The 15,649-nt window shown below is 35.0% G+C and overlaps 1 protein-coding gene across 1 annotated transcript; it reads left to right on the top strand.

Annotated features, from left to right (window-relative positions):
* Positions 1-6,273: 6,273 nt before the first annotated feature.
* LOC109075981 (cytoglobin-1-like) lies at positions 6,274-15,308 on the top strand. The gene is made up of 3 exons (XM_042719540.1): positions 6,274-6,521; positions 13,796-14,027; positions 14,517-15,308. Exons 1-3 carry the CDS (start codon positions 6,388-6,390, stop codon positions 14,682-14,684), a joined length of 534 nt encoding a protein of 177 aa, XP_042575474.1. The 5' UTR covers positions 6,274-6,387; the 3' UTR covers positions 14,685-15,308.
* Positions 15,309-15,649: the final 341 nt, after the last annotated feature.

Here is a 15,649-nt window from a genome sequence, read left to right as displayed (position 1 = left end):
TGTTTCTGGCTATTAAATGTTAAAGTGATAGATGTGTTTGACAATAACTCACAGTTTAGGGATAGTTATAGATTATGAAAAAAAACTGACAACAAATGTGGGATAAATTCACAATTAAAATAGAGAGAGAGAGAGAGAGAGAGAGAGAGAGAGAACTTAAAGCAAGAATTGCCACAACCATCACCAGTCTTCCCTTAAATAATATTTACCTTGTAAATAGAGCTGAAAAAATGTTAGTCTGACTTACCACATCAACGGAATTCATATGTTGTTTTTAGGTTTTGCAACACTCTCGAGTGCTTTGGTTATTTCATGTCAACACCTGAGTAGATTCACACATGGGAGAGTTAGGGAGCTATTTAATAAGCTTTTTGTTATGATATTTAATAAACTTTTGCTTAATACAGACCACATTTACCTGCATGTTATATTGCAGTTAAAGGACTTCTGTAGAAGGAAGATGTTGTTGCCTGAAAAAATAGAATTCACTAAATGTAACTATATGACCACTATAAAATAGGCTACTTGAACACACAGGTAACTTTGTAGGAAGCAAGGCTAAGACAGTCATTTAATTATTTTTGGTCATTATTAAACCTTTCTGCTGGGAATCAATTACAGAGAATCTGTTTTGTAAGACTTGCAGTCCTTTTGAAGTAACAGACAACTGCAAACACATTCCTTTGAGCATATTATTGGCAAAAGCATAAAAAACTATAACTATACTATTATATTGCGTTTAACATCTTGATAGAATAATATGGTTACGTTTACATGAAACCAAATAATCGTTTGTGGATTGATGGCTCAATCGGACTGAAAAGCTTTTATGTAAACACCATAATTTAAATTTAGCTGAATCTGTATGAAATTTCAATCGTATTGAAAGGGTTGGTTTATTCCTTTTCTAATACGATAGAGAGAGTGCGTGCAAACGCTTGATCAGATTGAAAACCGAAACTGAAAGGACTGAGCATGTGCAATTACTTATAACACACGGAACGAGCTGTTCTTCCTGTTGAATAAATTGATGAACGAATGAGTGTCATGTCATTATAAAACTCTTCTTTCACTTAGCCTATGTGAAGTGGAGCAGGAAAACGTCCCACCAGTCCTTGTTTCGGATTCTCATCCACAGATGAGATGTTTGGGCGCAGGGAGGGGCATTTTAGTTGTGTGATAAATATAAGAAGCATGACACAGCGGTTTATATGTTTATTGTCACCAAGTTATGACCAGAAATGGATAAATATTAATTCTACTGTTTAAAACAAATAAAAAAGTATAATGGTTATTATGCGCAATCAGCAGGAAACACTATAGACTATTTATGCGGTGTGTTCGCATCAAAAAATCAATTCCGATTTGAAGCGCGAGATCGCCTATATAAACGCGCACAACCCGTTCACTTAATTTAGCGTTAATGTAAACACTTCATTCAGATTAATCAATCGTAATGAATACAGTCCGATTGTCACAAAAGTTGTGCATGTAAACATAGCCAATGTACACTATAATTTAAGGAACGACTCATTTTCAGTTGACCATCTTACTTTTTGCAATATATAATCTGCATAGATTCAGTTAATCAAATTCCCTGTAATGACAACACTATCAGCTGTCAGTTATCGCCCAGAACAGATGATGGAGTTCCGAAGTCTGCTGTGAAATCCAAAATTCAGATTCATGGGATGTTTTGATATATATCACATCTGTTTTCACACTGTGATGTGTTGCATCTCTGTTGTACTTATGTGTAATGTCATTGTTGTATGGCATTATAGAATTTTCTTACCATCAACAACGTTTGGAGATTTTTCTGCCAAACATGGCAACAGAGCTGCCTTATGATGCTTTTGTGTCGTTCTAAAGACCGTGGTCTTAGAAGATTCTGAATTTACAAATTGACGAGTTCTACAAGGATGGTTTTTACAAGTCGGAATCTCATAATTAAAATAACTCCATGAACTGAAGTTGGTTAGTGAAAAGAAATTTCTATTCCATGCATACCATTTTCTTGATGTAACAGTCTTTCTTTACATCTTCACACTATGTGTTGTCTTTATTTGTTCAAGTGATTTTATAGATGCTTTTGCATAGAAGAAAAGTTAATGCTTTAATTAAGTGCTTTCTAAATACTACCAGCACAATAACCCTCCACATTGAGGTGGCCAGAATTTAGACCATATGCTTAAAGGGTCGCCCTGTTTTTGATATAAGTGATCACATTTGCTTTTGCTACCTACAATACAGAAATGTCAACAGGTTGTTAGAGCAGTCCATTAACGAAGTATAGATATCAAGTGAATATATATATATAGATATTAATCAAATAACAACTGCAAATTCTGTTTGTTTGTTATTTGAATGGGTTGGGTGTGAATGACAGCAAGGCAAGAAATATTAATTTTTTTAATGAATGATTCTACATGCATAATCATTGCAGACACGGAAGTGCAAAAAAAACAAGGTCCCAAAATCTGTTGGAAAAAGTTCTCTTTCTTACATTGGCATAACATGTGCCACAGGTGCCACATTTAACTCTACTGACACCTGGAGATATGCATGTATGGATGCTGTTAAGCATTTAACAGCAATAAGCATTTAACACCAACATTCCCTTCAAACTTGTAAAAAAAAAAAAAAAAACAAGTAAATAAAGGATCAGGGACTAACTAGTGCAACTAGATCCTGGACTTCCTGACATTTGCATTAGTAATTTGCATTTGCCACATCCTCAAAAGCATCTCAACAATACTGTTTTTAGGTCCTAAATTATCCAATCATAAAATCCTGCACATATCTATCATTTTGATCAAATGTGATCTTACCTCGCTCAGCTCCCTCTTGTATTTGTCATTCATAAAGGGTGTCGGTGATGATAACCATGCAATGATGTTCTGACCTGAACTACGCCTAAACTTACTTCATTCTTTTTCATAACTCCTCCCTCCACCACCACCTGTACCTGTGTGTACCAGGAGGTAAACACCATACTGCCCCCCAGTGTGTAGTATGTAAAAATGGAAGTGTGACTAGTAGACTAACCTGATCTGTAATATGCCTCCTGTACCATTACACATGATTGTGTTGCAAAGCACAGTTCCAGTGTAATCTTTAAATGTGCACATCAGTCAACCACCATAATAGACCACAGGCTTCAGAATTCAGAATTGAAGAACTGAATGGAGCACAACTATGATGTACAGAATATTTAATAGAGGTATGACAACCATATTTAGCTGAAGACAAAATGTCACTTTTACACATCACCAAATACATTTTAATCAATAATGAATTATACAAAGGAAATTAAGAAAATAATTTATGTATATCCAAACTTATCTGAAAACATACAGTATTCAGCAGTTTTGTACTATAGCAATTGTGCGATTGTTTAAACTGTTGAAAAAAATGCCATATGTATTATCATCCAACGATATATATTAGAAGTTGGATAGGCCTACATCCTGCTTTACCTGCATATATACAGTATACTCATGAAAAGCATTATATACTACATATAAAATCTTAGCTGTGTGATGTTTATATCACTGCACAAAATGTAACTGTATTATCGTCCATGCAGTTCTAATCTGCTAAATGTAATTATAAGGCATGACGATATAAAAATATTCATAAACATCATGATTTTCTGTGAAGCTGCTTCGAAACAATGAGTGCTGTGAAAGTGGTATATAAATAAATTGAATTCTATGGAAATCATCATATTCACGTCATCACACACACTATCCTCTCTTTATGTATGCATGTAGCATTTATATAGTCATTCATTATAATATACTTGATTATACCGTTTGTGTTGTTTCGTAATGAAACTCAAATTTGAATGCCCAGCAGTGAATTTATAAACATATGCTGTGCAAATACACACACTTGAGTTCTGAGCGCCTTTCTTGCACGTAACTGCTTCAATCTTCCATTAGAGGGCAGCGGAAACACAGTAAATTAACGACAGTTTTTGGGTTGTCAGGTTATTCACTGGCCTAGGCACTGAATCCACTCAAATGGCAATGAGCAGACCTGATGTTTTACGAAACTCTGTAACAACTAAATAACTTTCAGTTTGTTCTGTCAAGTGCGCTAAAATGTCAATGTATAACTTATGCTTTAACATAAAAATGACTGACTGTGTAATTGCTCTTCAGAAGTTGAGTATGCAAAGACGGATTATGATAAATACTGTAAAGAATCTGTAATGATGGCTCACAAGCCTCAGGGTTGGAATGTGTCTTCAACAGACACACATCTGCCTTTCATTTAGATTCCTGACCTTATACACCCACACTCATATAATCCATACAGTTCATATTTCAGTAGCAAAGCGCTGATATATGGTTGGTGTGCATTCATGAGAAATATTTGGGGCCAGTTTTCTACAACAGTCACATGCAGCATATGCAGTATTTCACTTAGTGTTATACAAGCAGTTCAGACTGATATAAAGACCTTACAATTATAGGATACATTAAATGGATCAAAAGAGATAGATAGTAAATTATGTTTTTGATTTCAGATATAGTAAATGCTGTTCTTTGAACTTTTGATTCTATTCAAAGTATCCTGAAAAAATTGTATGGTTTCCACGAAAATATGAAGCAGCACAACTGTTTTCAACATTGATAATAATCAGAAATGTTTCTTAAGCAGCAAGTCATCATATTAGAATGACTTCTGAAGAATCATGTGACACTGAAGACTGGAGTAATGATGCTGAAAATTCAGCTTTGATCACAGAAATAAATGACATTTTACAATATATTTACATAGAAATGAGTAATATTTCACAATTTTTATCAAATAAATGTAGCCTTGGTGAGCAGAAGAGACTTCTATCAAAAACACTGCAGTATATGCACTTTCAAAGCAATGCTTGAAAACAACTGAAACAACGCAGGTAGTCAGGGGTGATAATTCTCAGCTCAGATCACAGCTCACACTGCAGACAGGTGTCAAACTGACCCCATGACCCCACAAAACATGCCGCCCCCTGAACAATAAGACAAAAACCTCTGATCTGTCCCTGAACACCCAAACACCTGTCGCTTTTCCAGAAATGAGCTCAGTCTGACTAAACCTCTCCCTCTCTCCCACAGTGATAATGTCAATGTGAAAGTGTGTAAAGAGTCTGTCTGACCCGGCTTTGACTGGTGCACAATCAAACACACACGTACACATGCTTCACACAGACTCCCATGTGTGGGTTCAGTAATGGCACTTAGAGGCTTTTGCATCTGAACTCTTCAATTATGTACTTTAATAAATCATTACAGAAAAAGCTGTCAAACTGATGAAACATTAGCATCTGAGCAATAAAACAATCTTCTGGATGTGCAGCTGTTTGTCTACGGTGTGACAGATGCAGTCGCAGCAGTGCTGATGTAAGGTGGAGCGTGTCCGTTTGCTCTTACAGTGCTCGTGTGTGTTTCTTCAAGATAAAGAATAAGGGTTTACCTGGAGTTCTCCATTGTGTCAATGTCAATTTCATCTGAGACGTTTTTCCTCCAAGAACAAACCAAAATTGGTCAATAGTTGTCATCCATTAAGAGAAAAGAGGCATAAAAAGAATGTGGAGCAGCTAAATTCAATGTATTTTCTTATATTTTCAGTGGACCCTTACAGAGCCCTCAGAGAGAAGACAATCTCCAAAGAAACTGTTCAACCAATGACCTTCATGTCATCCCAAACCTGTAGGACTTTCTTTCTTCTGTGGAACATGAAAGATGTTTTAAAGAACATTAATGACCAAACAACACTGAACCCAACTGACTTTCATTGAAATCCTCATAAATCTTTAAAAGCGTCATCATCTTGTGCTCCACAGAAGAAAGTAAGTCTTGGAATGAAGTAAAAGCACTTTTGGGCAAACTGTATTTTAAAGATATTTAAGGAGATGGATGATTTTGGTTCTCAGTGTCTTGTTTAAGGATATGTAGATGTTTTACTATAAAACAAGAAAAAAAAAACTTTAGATTGCAGATTTTGGTATTTAACTCTAGAGGAGATTAAAACAAGTTTGCTGCTCATTTAATCTCCTCGGTGTCCAGGAGAAACAAATGAGATATTAAAGAGATCTCATCTGTTGTCATTCCCGTGGGTGGGCAGCAGACGGATGCAAGAGTGTGAGAAAAAAACAAGTAAACTGAAGGGGGGAGGTGTGATTGTGAGTTAAGAGGAGAACATGAGTGTGTGTGTAACGAGAGAGTGTGAGAGAGAGAGAGAGAGAGACAGAGAGAGATAAAGGGAAGTGGGTGGGAGGATCTTCTTCATTCAGCAGTAACTCTTCATCAGACTCTTGAGGAGACAGAAATAAAGACCCCGGCAGGAGCACACACACAGCTCAAGTGTTTCTCAGCTAGCGTCTGGATGGAGCGAGACGGAGGTGTGGAGCGCACACAGAGTCCTGAGACTCTCACCGAGGACGATGTGTGTGTGATCCAGGACACTTGGAGACCTGTCTATGAGAACCGAGAGAATGCCGGAGTCGCTGTGCTCATCAGGTACGCCTGTCCGTCTTATTTACACACAACAATCATTCACAAAAACTACCATGTTATCACTGTGATTGTTTGCACATGCAGCATAGTTCACTACTTATGTTATACCCAGGTCTTTTGAGCAGGCACCATAGTCATCCAATGGTATTTTGGACATTTATAATAGGTAATATCCAAGTTTTTGGAAATACACAATGGTAATACCGCGTTTTGCCTTTTTTGAACAGGTACCATGATAATGCTTGGTTGTTTTGACATTTACCACAGTTATGCCATAGTTTTTGATAAGCACTATGGTGATGCAATGATTTTTTGAACATGTAACATGGTACATGGTGTTTTTGAACATGTACCACCATAATACCATGGTGTTTTGACATTTATAATTGGCAATTTTTTTTCTTTTCTTTTTTTACTAAAATGTTAAAATATTTGAAATTTAAACCTTTTTTAAATTATTATTTGCACAATGATAATACCATGGTTCCCAGTTTGCAATATGCACAGTGGTAGTACAATGAACATACCATGGTAATACAGTGTTTTTGACCATTTACCATGATGGTTTTGACAGTAATAATTGATAATACAAGAGGTTTTGAAAATGCACCATTGTAGGGACTATTGTAATACTATTTTTGTTTGGACATTTACCATGGCTACACCACAGTTTTGACATGTACCCTAGAAATACAGATATTTTAACATATACCATAACAGTGTTTTAGGGCATGTATCAATTTGTATTCATGTGTATGTATGTATATATATATATATATACACACACTATATATATATATATATATATATATATATATCTATATAGATATATACACACACAAACACACAAACACACACAATGACACACACACACACACACACACACACACACACACATAGTTCTTAGAAATATATCATGCTACTGAATGACTGTCATTGTGTATGACATATCACATATATGTGCCATACGTAATGACAGTCATTCAGTAGGATGATATATTTCCAAGCACTTGCAATTGCACTGGAGTTTCTGGCCTGGAGATTTAATTAAAGAAACACACTCATTTCTATCATGGTGGAGAATTTCCATCAGTCTCTATTACTTTTATACTGAGCTGATGATATGAACCTTACTGCATTTGTGCATAGACAGTATTTACTTTATCAAGATGATTTCCTTGGCGACGTCCTCAAGTGTTGTTCAGGGCTGGTCATCTGAAGTTTGCTTCAGTCGATCCCATCTGGAGTCGTGAACCGTCATCACATTGTATGTGATAAAAACATACACTATGTGAATCCAGGAGGACCTTTGCTCTATGGTGACATCACATGAAAGATGTGAAAACTAATCCCACTGGCGCTGCTTATGTGGCCATAAATAAAGATTGATATCCTATTGTACGGAAAGAGAAGAAGTTAAATTGGGTGCAAGAGGATTGTTGGTAGAGTTGAGGTGTATTTGAGGCCTATTTACTGTAGTTTATAAATCAGTAGATCTATTGCAAAAAAAGAAGAAAAAAAAATTGATTTAGAGCAGTTTTTTGCTTGTAATATTTGATATCATATTATTGTTAAAGAGGTCTGTTCCTGCTGTTCTTCTGATGTTCAGGAATATGGTGAATTTGAGCAAATGAAGTGATGCTCATATTTCTTCATTCCTGAGCTGTGCACATCTAACAGTGCTAAAAGATTGTGATGGATGTAAGCAGTAATTTCTCTCTAAAGATAACAGCTCACATCTATCTGAAGATGACACCTGAAGGGCTGCGATAAAGATTCATAATTAAACTCTTTCAGCTTGTGAAATTAGATTTACTTCTCAGAGGGAGTGTGCTTTTCAGTGGATCTCCCTGTGATGCTTTAATTAACAGGTCAGTGGATTAGATCAGATATTATCATCCATTTTGCTGTAAATTTGATTAAAATCACCCTTTAAGACACCTTTTTATCAAATGGCAAAAATTCATTTGCAAACGGCAAAAACATCTCAGTTGTGAAGTGTCCACACTGTCTCTGACAGGCAAGAGAGCAGCAGCATACAACAGTTTAGGAAAGTGAGAGACAAAGGAGAGCAAGTGAACAGCAAGACAACTGGAATCAAAAGTCAAAAAAGAACCAACCAAACTATCAAACTGTCTAGATGCTCCCCTACATTTCATCTATTTTTAGCCCAATTTTCTCATTCTGTGCAAATAAATTCACAAACCACTGTGAACCTTCCTTAATATTGTCAAAAATCAACACAACATAACAGAAAACAAGAACCTGCATGTCTTAAAGAAATAATTTACTGTCATCATTTAATGTTCATTTACATCAAGAAAAATAACTACAGCGATAAGTATATTAGAATCCACCCTAATGGCCTATTTCCCTGGTCATTTCATGCATTTTCGCTAATCAGATATCTGTCTGATTTGTTAAAACATTTCCATTTATTCTTGGCCACATAAATGTGTCATCGCAAAACGGATATATTTCCGATCTTCAATTCTTGCGCTATATTTAAAATTAACATGAAATTTTAAAGTTCACGTAAAATTAAATCAAAAGATCAAGATCAAATTTTATTAATTATCAGCTCATTTCAAGATCAAAGCCCGCAATAGGAGAGCCTGCGGCATCAGCACTGGAAAGATAGGTTATTCACACTACTTTTAATGAAGATGATTGTGTGTTGACCATCTGCGTCTTACTTTCAGTTTCATTCACGGCAGTTTGTGCGTCAGCTTGCTGAAGAGATGCTCAACTGCTTGTCCACAGCAATGCGTGTTGCATTAGTGCTGTCTTATCTGACTATAATGACATGTATCCTATAACACGCTCTCACACGGTCATTGTTTTAATGTTTTGGGACGAGTAAAATTGGCATATGTGGTTTCAACAACCAGATGCATTTACACTTGTCCAGTTCCGTCTGGAATGCGTCTCAGACCACCTCCTGAAGTGGTTTGAGTGATTGGATTTATATCCGTCTTGAATGCGTTTCAGAGGGCATTTTACACCTGGTCTTTTTATGATCGGATAGCTATAGTATCCAATCTGAAAAAACAAAATAACTAAACAAGTGTAAACACCAACAAAAAGATATAAATATAAACAAATAAAATTCCACAACAACACACACCAACAGATGATAACTATACTGATAACCATAGCGATAACTATATTAGTGTCCACACCAACAGACGACAGCTATACATATAATCGTCTAAAATGTCTACCCCTTTTGACTTGCCGTTAATGTTGAATGTATGAATTAGTTACTATAGCAACAGTCGGCTCGACTGTATTATCCAGTGATGCAAACTATTCGACTTTCTTTTTTTTTTCTTTTTTTTTTCAAATGGAATTCTTAATTATTATGATGACAATAGCATTTCTCTGTCTTGCATTTTTAACATAATTAGGAATACAACTAAAATTGAATGGGTGCATATCTTAAAATAAAAATATTATTTGCAGTTCAGATTGATTACTTTACAAAAAATATTTTTATTTTATTTTATTTTATTTAGTGGTCTGGCCTTAATATTTTCCTCAAAACAGTAGTCCCCCTATAATGTTCTAGATATGATTATGGCCTTGTTTGGTATAAATAAAAAGTTAGTTGAAAAATCACCAGTGTAGAAACAATGATACAGAGAAAGAGAACAAAGAGGGTTTTTATTATTATTATTATTCAATAAAGAAAAAAGTTTAATTTGCATGATATTCTAGGCTGGCCATGAAATTTTTTTTTTTTTTTTTTTTTTTTTTTTTTTAAGTGTACATATAACAGCCTATAGTTAATATAGTTAACATAGCAATATCTACAGTATAAATATCTAGACTTTTTCCCCTTGCAATACAACCCCAAAATGGGAAAAATGCCCACCCAGGATATCTGCCAGCCCACCCTTCTCTAGCTGTCAAGAACCGGCCCTGATACTGATAACTAAATTAGTGTCCACAGTCCACACTAATGGACGATAGCTATACCGATAACTATACCAGTGTCCACACCAACAGACGATAACTATAACAGTGTTGTTAGTGTTAACTCAAATAAAATAAGAAAAATACAAATATAAAATTTATCATTTTTGTTTTATATGTTTTTCATTTAATTTAATGTTGCCTTGACTACCCTAAACTGAAGTTGACTATCTTAAACTAAAGTTGAAGTACTAAAAAATGACTAAAACTGAAATAAAGCTAATGAGAAATATAAAAAAAGACAAGCTAAACTGAAAGGATAAAGATAAAAGATCATTCAAAATAACAAATAATACAAATTGTAAAATTTCATACAAATGACTAGCTCTCTGAAGGTGAGCTGGGCAACAAGTGACTGTTTTATCCCACGCACATGGACTAAGTGTCTTCTTAACTGCTCATCTACCTGCTCTGTTTATTATCCCCATGATTGTTTTCACGTTTCCAGGGGATTTTAACTGCCTTTGTTCGTCCTCCAGCCGCTGACACATGAATCTGGAGTCAAGAGGTTAAGAGCGCTAGTACTTAAACATGAGTTATGGTCTACATTAAGATGAGAGAAAAACACAGTCTCTCTTTATCTCCTGTTTGATTTGGACATGTGAGGACACGTCTCCTTTGTAGGCATTTACTAGATTCTGACTCTGTTTAATGGGACAGATCTTCCTGTTGCGGTTTGACTCACGGTTCAGTTCTGTGGGCCGTAAGAGGTGAAACAGCTGATGGGGCTCGTAGAAACAACATCACAGCCACTCTGGCGCTGGATGCATGAGGCACGACTGTAAAAACACAAAAGATGCTTCAGTCAGATAGATTTACTAATCATAATAAAACAGTATTTCAAAGCAAAAATTAAATGAAATTTAAAAGTAACATAAAAATCAAAACCAACTCTATTTAATTTTAAGATTCCTCTTTGTCATTTGTCTTCAAAATCTTTCAGTGAAATATTATAATAATATTTTTTTTCCAAAAATCTCATTCCATTTAGACATAAAACACTCACTTTTTATGATTCAACCCTTAAAATTCCTATTATATTCCTATAATTCCAATAATATTTTTTTGACTTGCTAATACATGAATTTATAAGCAAGACAAAGACAAATAATATTAATAATTTGTGACATATTATTGTGTGTATCCACTGTCTTAGAAAATGTCACCTATAACAGGTGCAACATATACACAAATATGAAAATTATAAATGTTGCCTTGGCTGAAATAAATGAAGTTGACGTATTAAAAATGACTAATACTAAAACTGGAAAAATTTAAAAATAAAATAAAAATAAGGCTAAGGTCAGTGTGCACTGAAAATAAATTTAGTGTATTTTAAACTCAGACATTACTAGGAAATTCCACAAATAATTACAAAGAAAAGTTTAGAAAAACTGAAATGTTATTTTCTTGTAACATCTATAATCTATGCTTAATTAAACCTTTTAAAAATAATAATAATAAAAATGTTGGGTATTTGGTTTCTTTAAAGGTTTGTTCAACCCACAATTAAAATGAATTTAATAATTTAAGCACCCTATTGTTATGCAGCTGGAACAGATTCTTTCATGAGAATGTTTTGTTCTTACAGGAATGCTTTTTTATTTTTTTTTATAGTGTAAACTAGTCCACTCTTGTTCTTCTGTGTTACATCGGAGTAAACACATATATTAGCATTCAGAGCTGAGGACATTTACTGTAACACTGGAAATCTCACTGATGCAGCTGAATTGTGAATTAAGTTTTATATTTAGGGCTATTCGTTGCAACTAAAACTATAAATACAAAAGCTAATTCAAAATCGACGTCAACGCAGAAACTTGCACCTGAGTGTTTATGCTGCTTCTGCTGGAGGAGAGTAATAACAGAGAAGCTACCATCACAACACAAACACGTGAGCATGTGTCAGGAACGACGGCACCCATGTCACACACACTACAGAGTTCAACGTGCTCAACATCCCTTTAACTGCTTCTAGGTCATTTTTATCACTAAGTTAAGTGAGTTTTCTTGCAGTATTTGTTGTGAATGACGGAGAATTTCAGCAATGCTGGTTAAATATTAAGTTAGTATTATCTCAAGAACGCTTATCTGTCCAGCTGGGCTGAGATACACTTTCTCACACAGCTCACTTTCACATGTTTATCTTTAGGATCCTTATGAAATGGCTGCATGGCCTGCTATAATGTACTTTCTGTTAAAATAGGAAGTTTGCAGCCTCATTCTGGAACCTAATCCTCCACTACCTACTACACATTTTTATTATTATCAACAATCATAAATGAATGAAGATTGGTAACTGTACTCTGATCACGTGATGATGAAGATCTTCTGTTCCAGTCCAATCAAAATGCTACTGTGTGTGGCTCACTTGTGCATGTCTGGAAAATCAATCAATAATAAACATCACAAAATGAATTATATTGCATTGAAACAATTCAACTAGACATTTTTATTTCAATGAAACATGATCATGTTATGTTTCACCCAAATAATAATCTTTTAACCTCATGTCATTCCAAACCTGTATGACTTTCTTTTTTTTCAGTGGAACATGAAAGTGATATTTTGACAGATATTGGGAGCCAAGTAATATTGGAGCCCACGTCTCAAAATAGATCCTCTGAAGTGAATGGGTGCCGTCAGAATGAGAGTCCAAACAGCTGATAAAAACATCTCAATAATCCATAAGTAATCCACACCAATCCAGTCCGGCAAAAGCTGTGTGTTTATAAGAAAATATTAATTAAGATGTTTATAACATCAAACCATTGCTTCTGGCTAAAATATGAGTCCTTTATCCACAATATTGCTTCTTCCAGTGAATAAGTCATCTTGTCTGAATCAGGAGAGACATCTGCAAAGATAAAGCACATTTACAAGCCAAAACAGATCTAAACAAATATGTGAGTGGATTTTGACATGAGAGACAACAGGAGATGGACTTTTTCACTGGAGGAAGCATTAATATTGATTATGAAGTTGGAAGCAGTGGTTTGAAGTTAAAACATCTTAATGGGTTTGCTTCTTACAAACACACAGCTTTTCTCTTCACAAGTCATTAACTGATGGACTGGAGTGGTGTGGATTACTTGTGGATTATTGTGATGTTTTTATCAGCTGTTTGGACTCTCATTCTGACGGCACCCATTCACTTCAGAGGATCCATTGGTGAGTGATGTAATGCTACATTTCAGTAAATTTCACTTTTGGGTGAACTATTCTTTTAAACATTGTGAGGGGGGTCAGGGTGTCAATGAATTTTTGTTTTGAAAGTAACTAAATGTGTGTTCCTCCAGGTTTTTCTCAAACTTCCCGTTGGCGAAGCAGTACTTCGATCAGTTCCGTGACATGCAGGATCCCGAGGAGATGAAGCAAAGCATCCAGCTGAAGAAACACGCGCTGCGGATCATGACCGCCCTCAACACGCTGGTGGAAAACCTGCGCGACGGAGACAAACTCAACTCTGTCTTCCAGCAGATGGGCAAATCACACGCGCTCAAACACAAAGTGGATCCGGTTTACTTCAAAGTGAGTATGAGGAACAAACAGCATGAGACACAGTTATAAAGGATGTTTTTGAAAGTCTCTTCTGCTCAATAAGGCTGCATTTAATTTATTCAAATACAGTAAAAACAGTAATATTGTGAAATATCATTACAGTTTAAAATAACTGTTTTCTATGTAAATATATTGTAAAATGACATTTACTTCAGTGTATTTTCAGCATCATTCCTCCAGTCTTCAGTGTCACATGATCCTTCAGAAATCATTCTAATATGCTGATTTTCCGCTCAAGAAACATTTCTGATTATTATCAATGTTGAAAACAGTTGTGCTGCTTCATATTTTGTTGAAACTATGATTTTTTTTTTCATGATTCTTTGATGAATAAACAGCTGAAAATAACAACATTTATTTGAAATAGAAATCTTTGTAACATTAAAACATGTATTTTCTGTCACTTTTGATCAATTGTATGCGTCCTTGCTGAATAAAATTATTAATTTCTTACTGCAGATTCTGGCTGGAGTCATTCTGGAGGTGCTGCTGGAAGCTTTCCCACAATGCTTCAGTCCAGCGTCGGTGCAGAGCGCGTGGTCTAAACTCCTGGGCGTCCTGTACTGGCAGATGAACAAAGTCTACGCTGAAGTCGGCTGGGAATCCATCAAAAACTCTGCAAAGTGAAGGAGAGAATATATGCATAATTAAAAGAATTAAACCAAAGATTATTACAGTAATGTCATGTATATTTGATTCATTTCTATAAGTGAACGAAAAAGACGTAGTAGAAAATAAAGATGTGTTGTTGTAAAATGAGAAAATAAGTTCATACCAGACGATGTTTTATAAATGTTGATGGACCCTACATGATATTTTATCTGGACTTTATCGATGTCAGATTCCTAGCAACTCTTATTCAGCTCAGATAATAAACACACTTATAAATCAGTGCAGAAATCTCAAGCTCTCTGCAGTCCGTCTCCTATTAAATATTTACACATACTCCAGATAAACCATGTACACAAACACGACCTCCATCGGTTACAAAAATGTGCATTTCTGATGAAACATTCAGGTCAGTTCTGGAGCTTTTTTCCAGTTTCCAGTTCATCTGAAGCGGATGTTTTTGAAAGAGATGAGTGTTTTTGTATCAGTCGCTTCCTCTGCGTGCCGGGAGCAAAATGAGTAGAAAGGACTGTTCTGTGCTAAAGCAGCAAAACTGATTTCTTTTTGTACTTATTCAAAAGTTTTGTACATGTAAAATAACCACTGATTCAAAAATAAACTTTGAAACATTAAAGAAATAAACCCTGAGTCTTGCACTTTTTTATAGACCATAATACTATATATATATATATATATATTTATACACATATATGAAATATTATTATAATTTAAAATAACCATTTTTATATATTGTAAAATCACTCCAGTCTTCAGTGTCACATGATCCTTTCAGGAATCATTTTAATATGCTGATTTGCTGCTCAAGAAATATTTCTGATTATTAGCAATGTTGAAAATCACTGTACTGCAAAATGTTTTGTGCAAACATGCCACAAAAATTGATTATGCTTTCACAGGAATAGCATTAACTGTAGTAAATGTGGAATGTTGACTGACATTATGGATGAAGTTATGGAAGCAAA

The sequence above is a fragment of the Cyprinus carpio genome, chromosome B3 (genome assembly GCF_018340385.1).
Source record: "Cyprinus carpio isolate SPL01 chromosome B3, ASM1834038v1, whole genome shotgun sequence".
NCBI lineage: Eukaryota > Metazoa > Chordata > Actinopteri > Cypriniformes > Cyprinidae > Cyprinus > Cyprinus carpio.
This window is presented reverse-complemented; position numbering and strand designations above follow the sequence as displayed.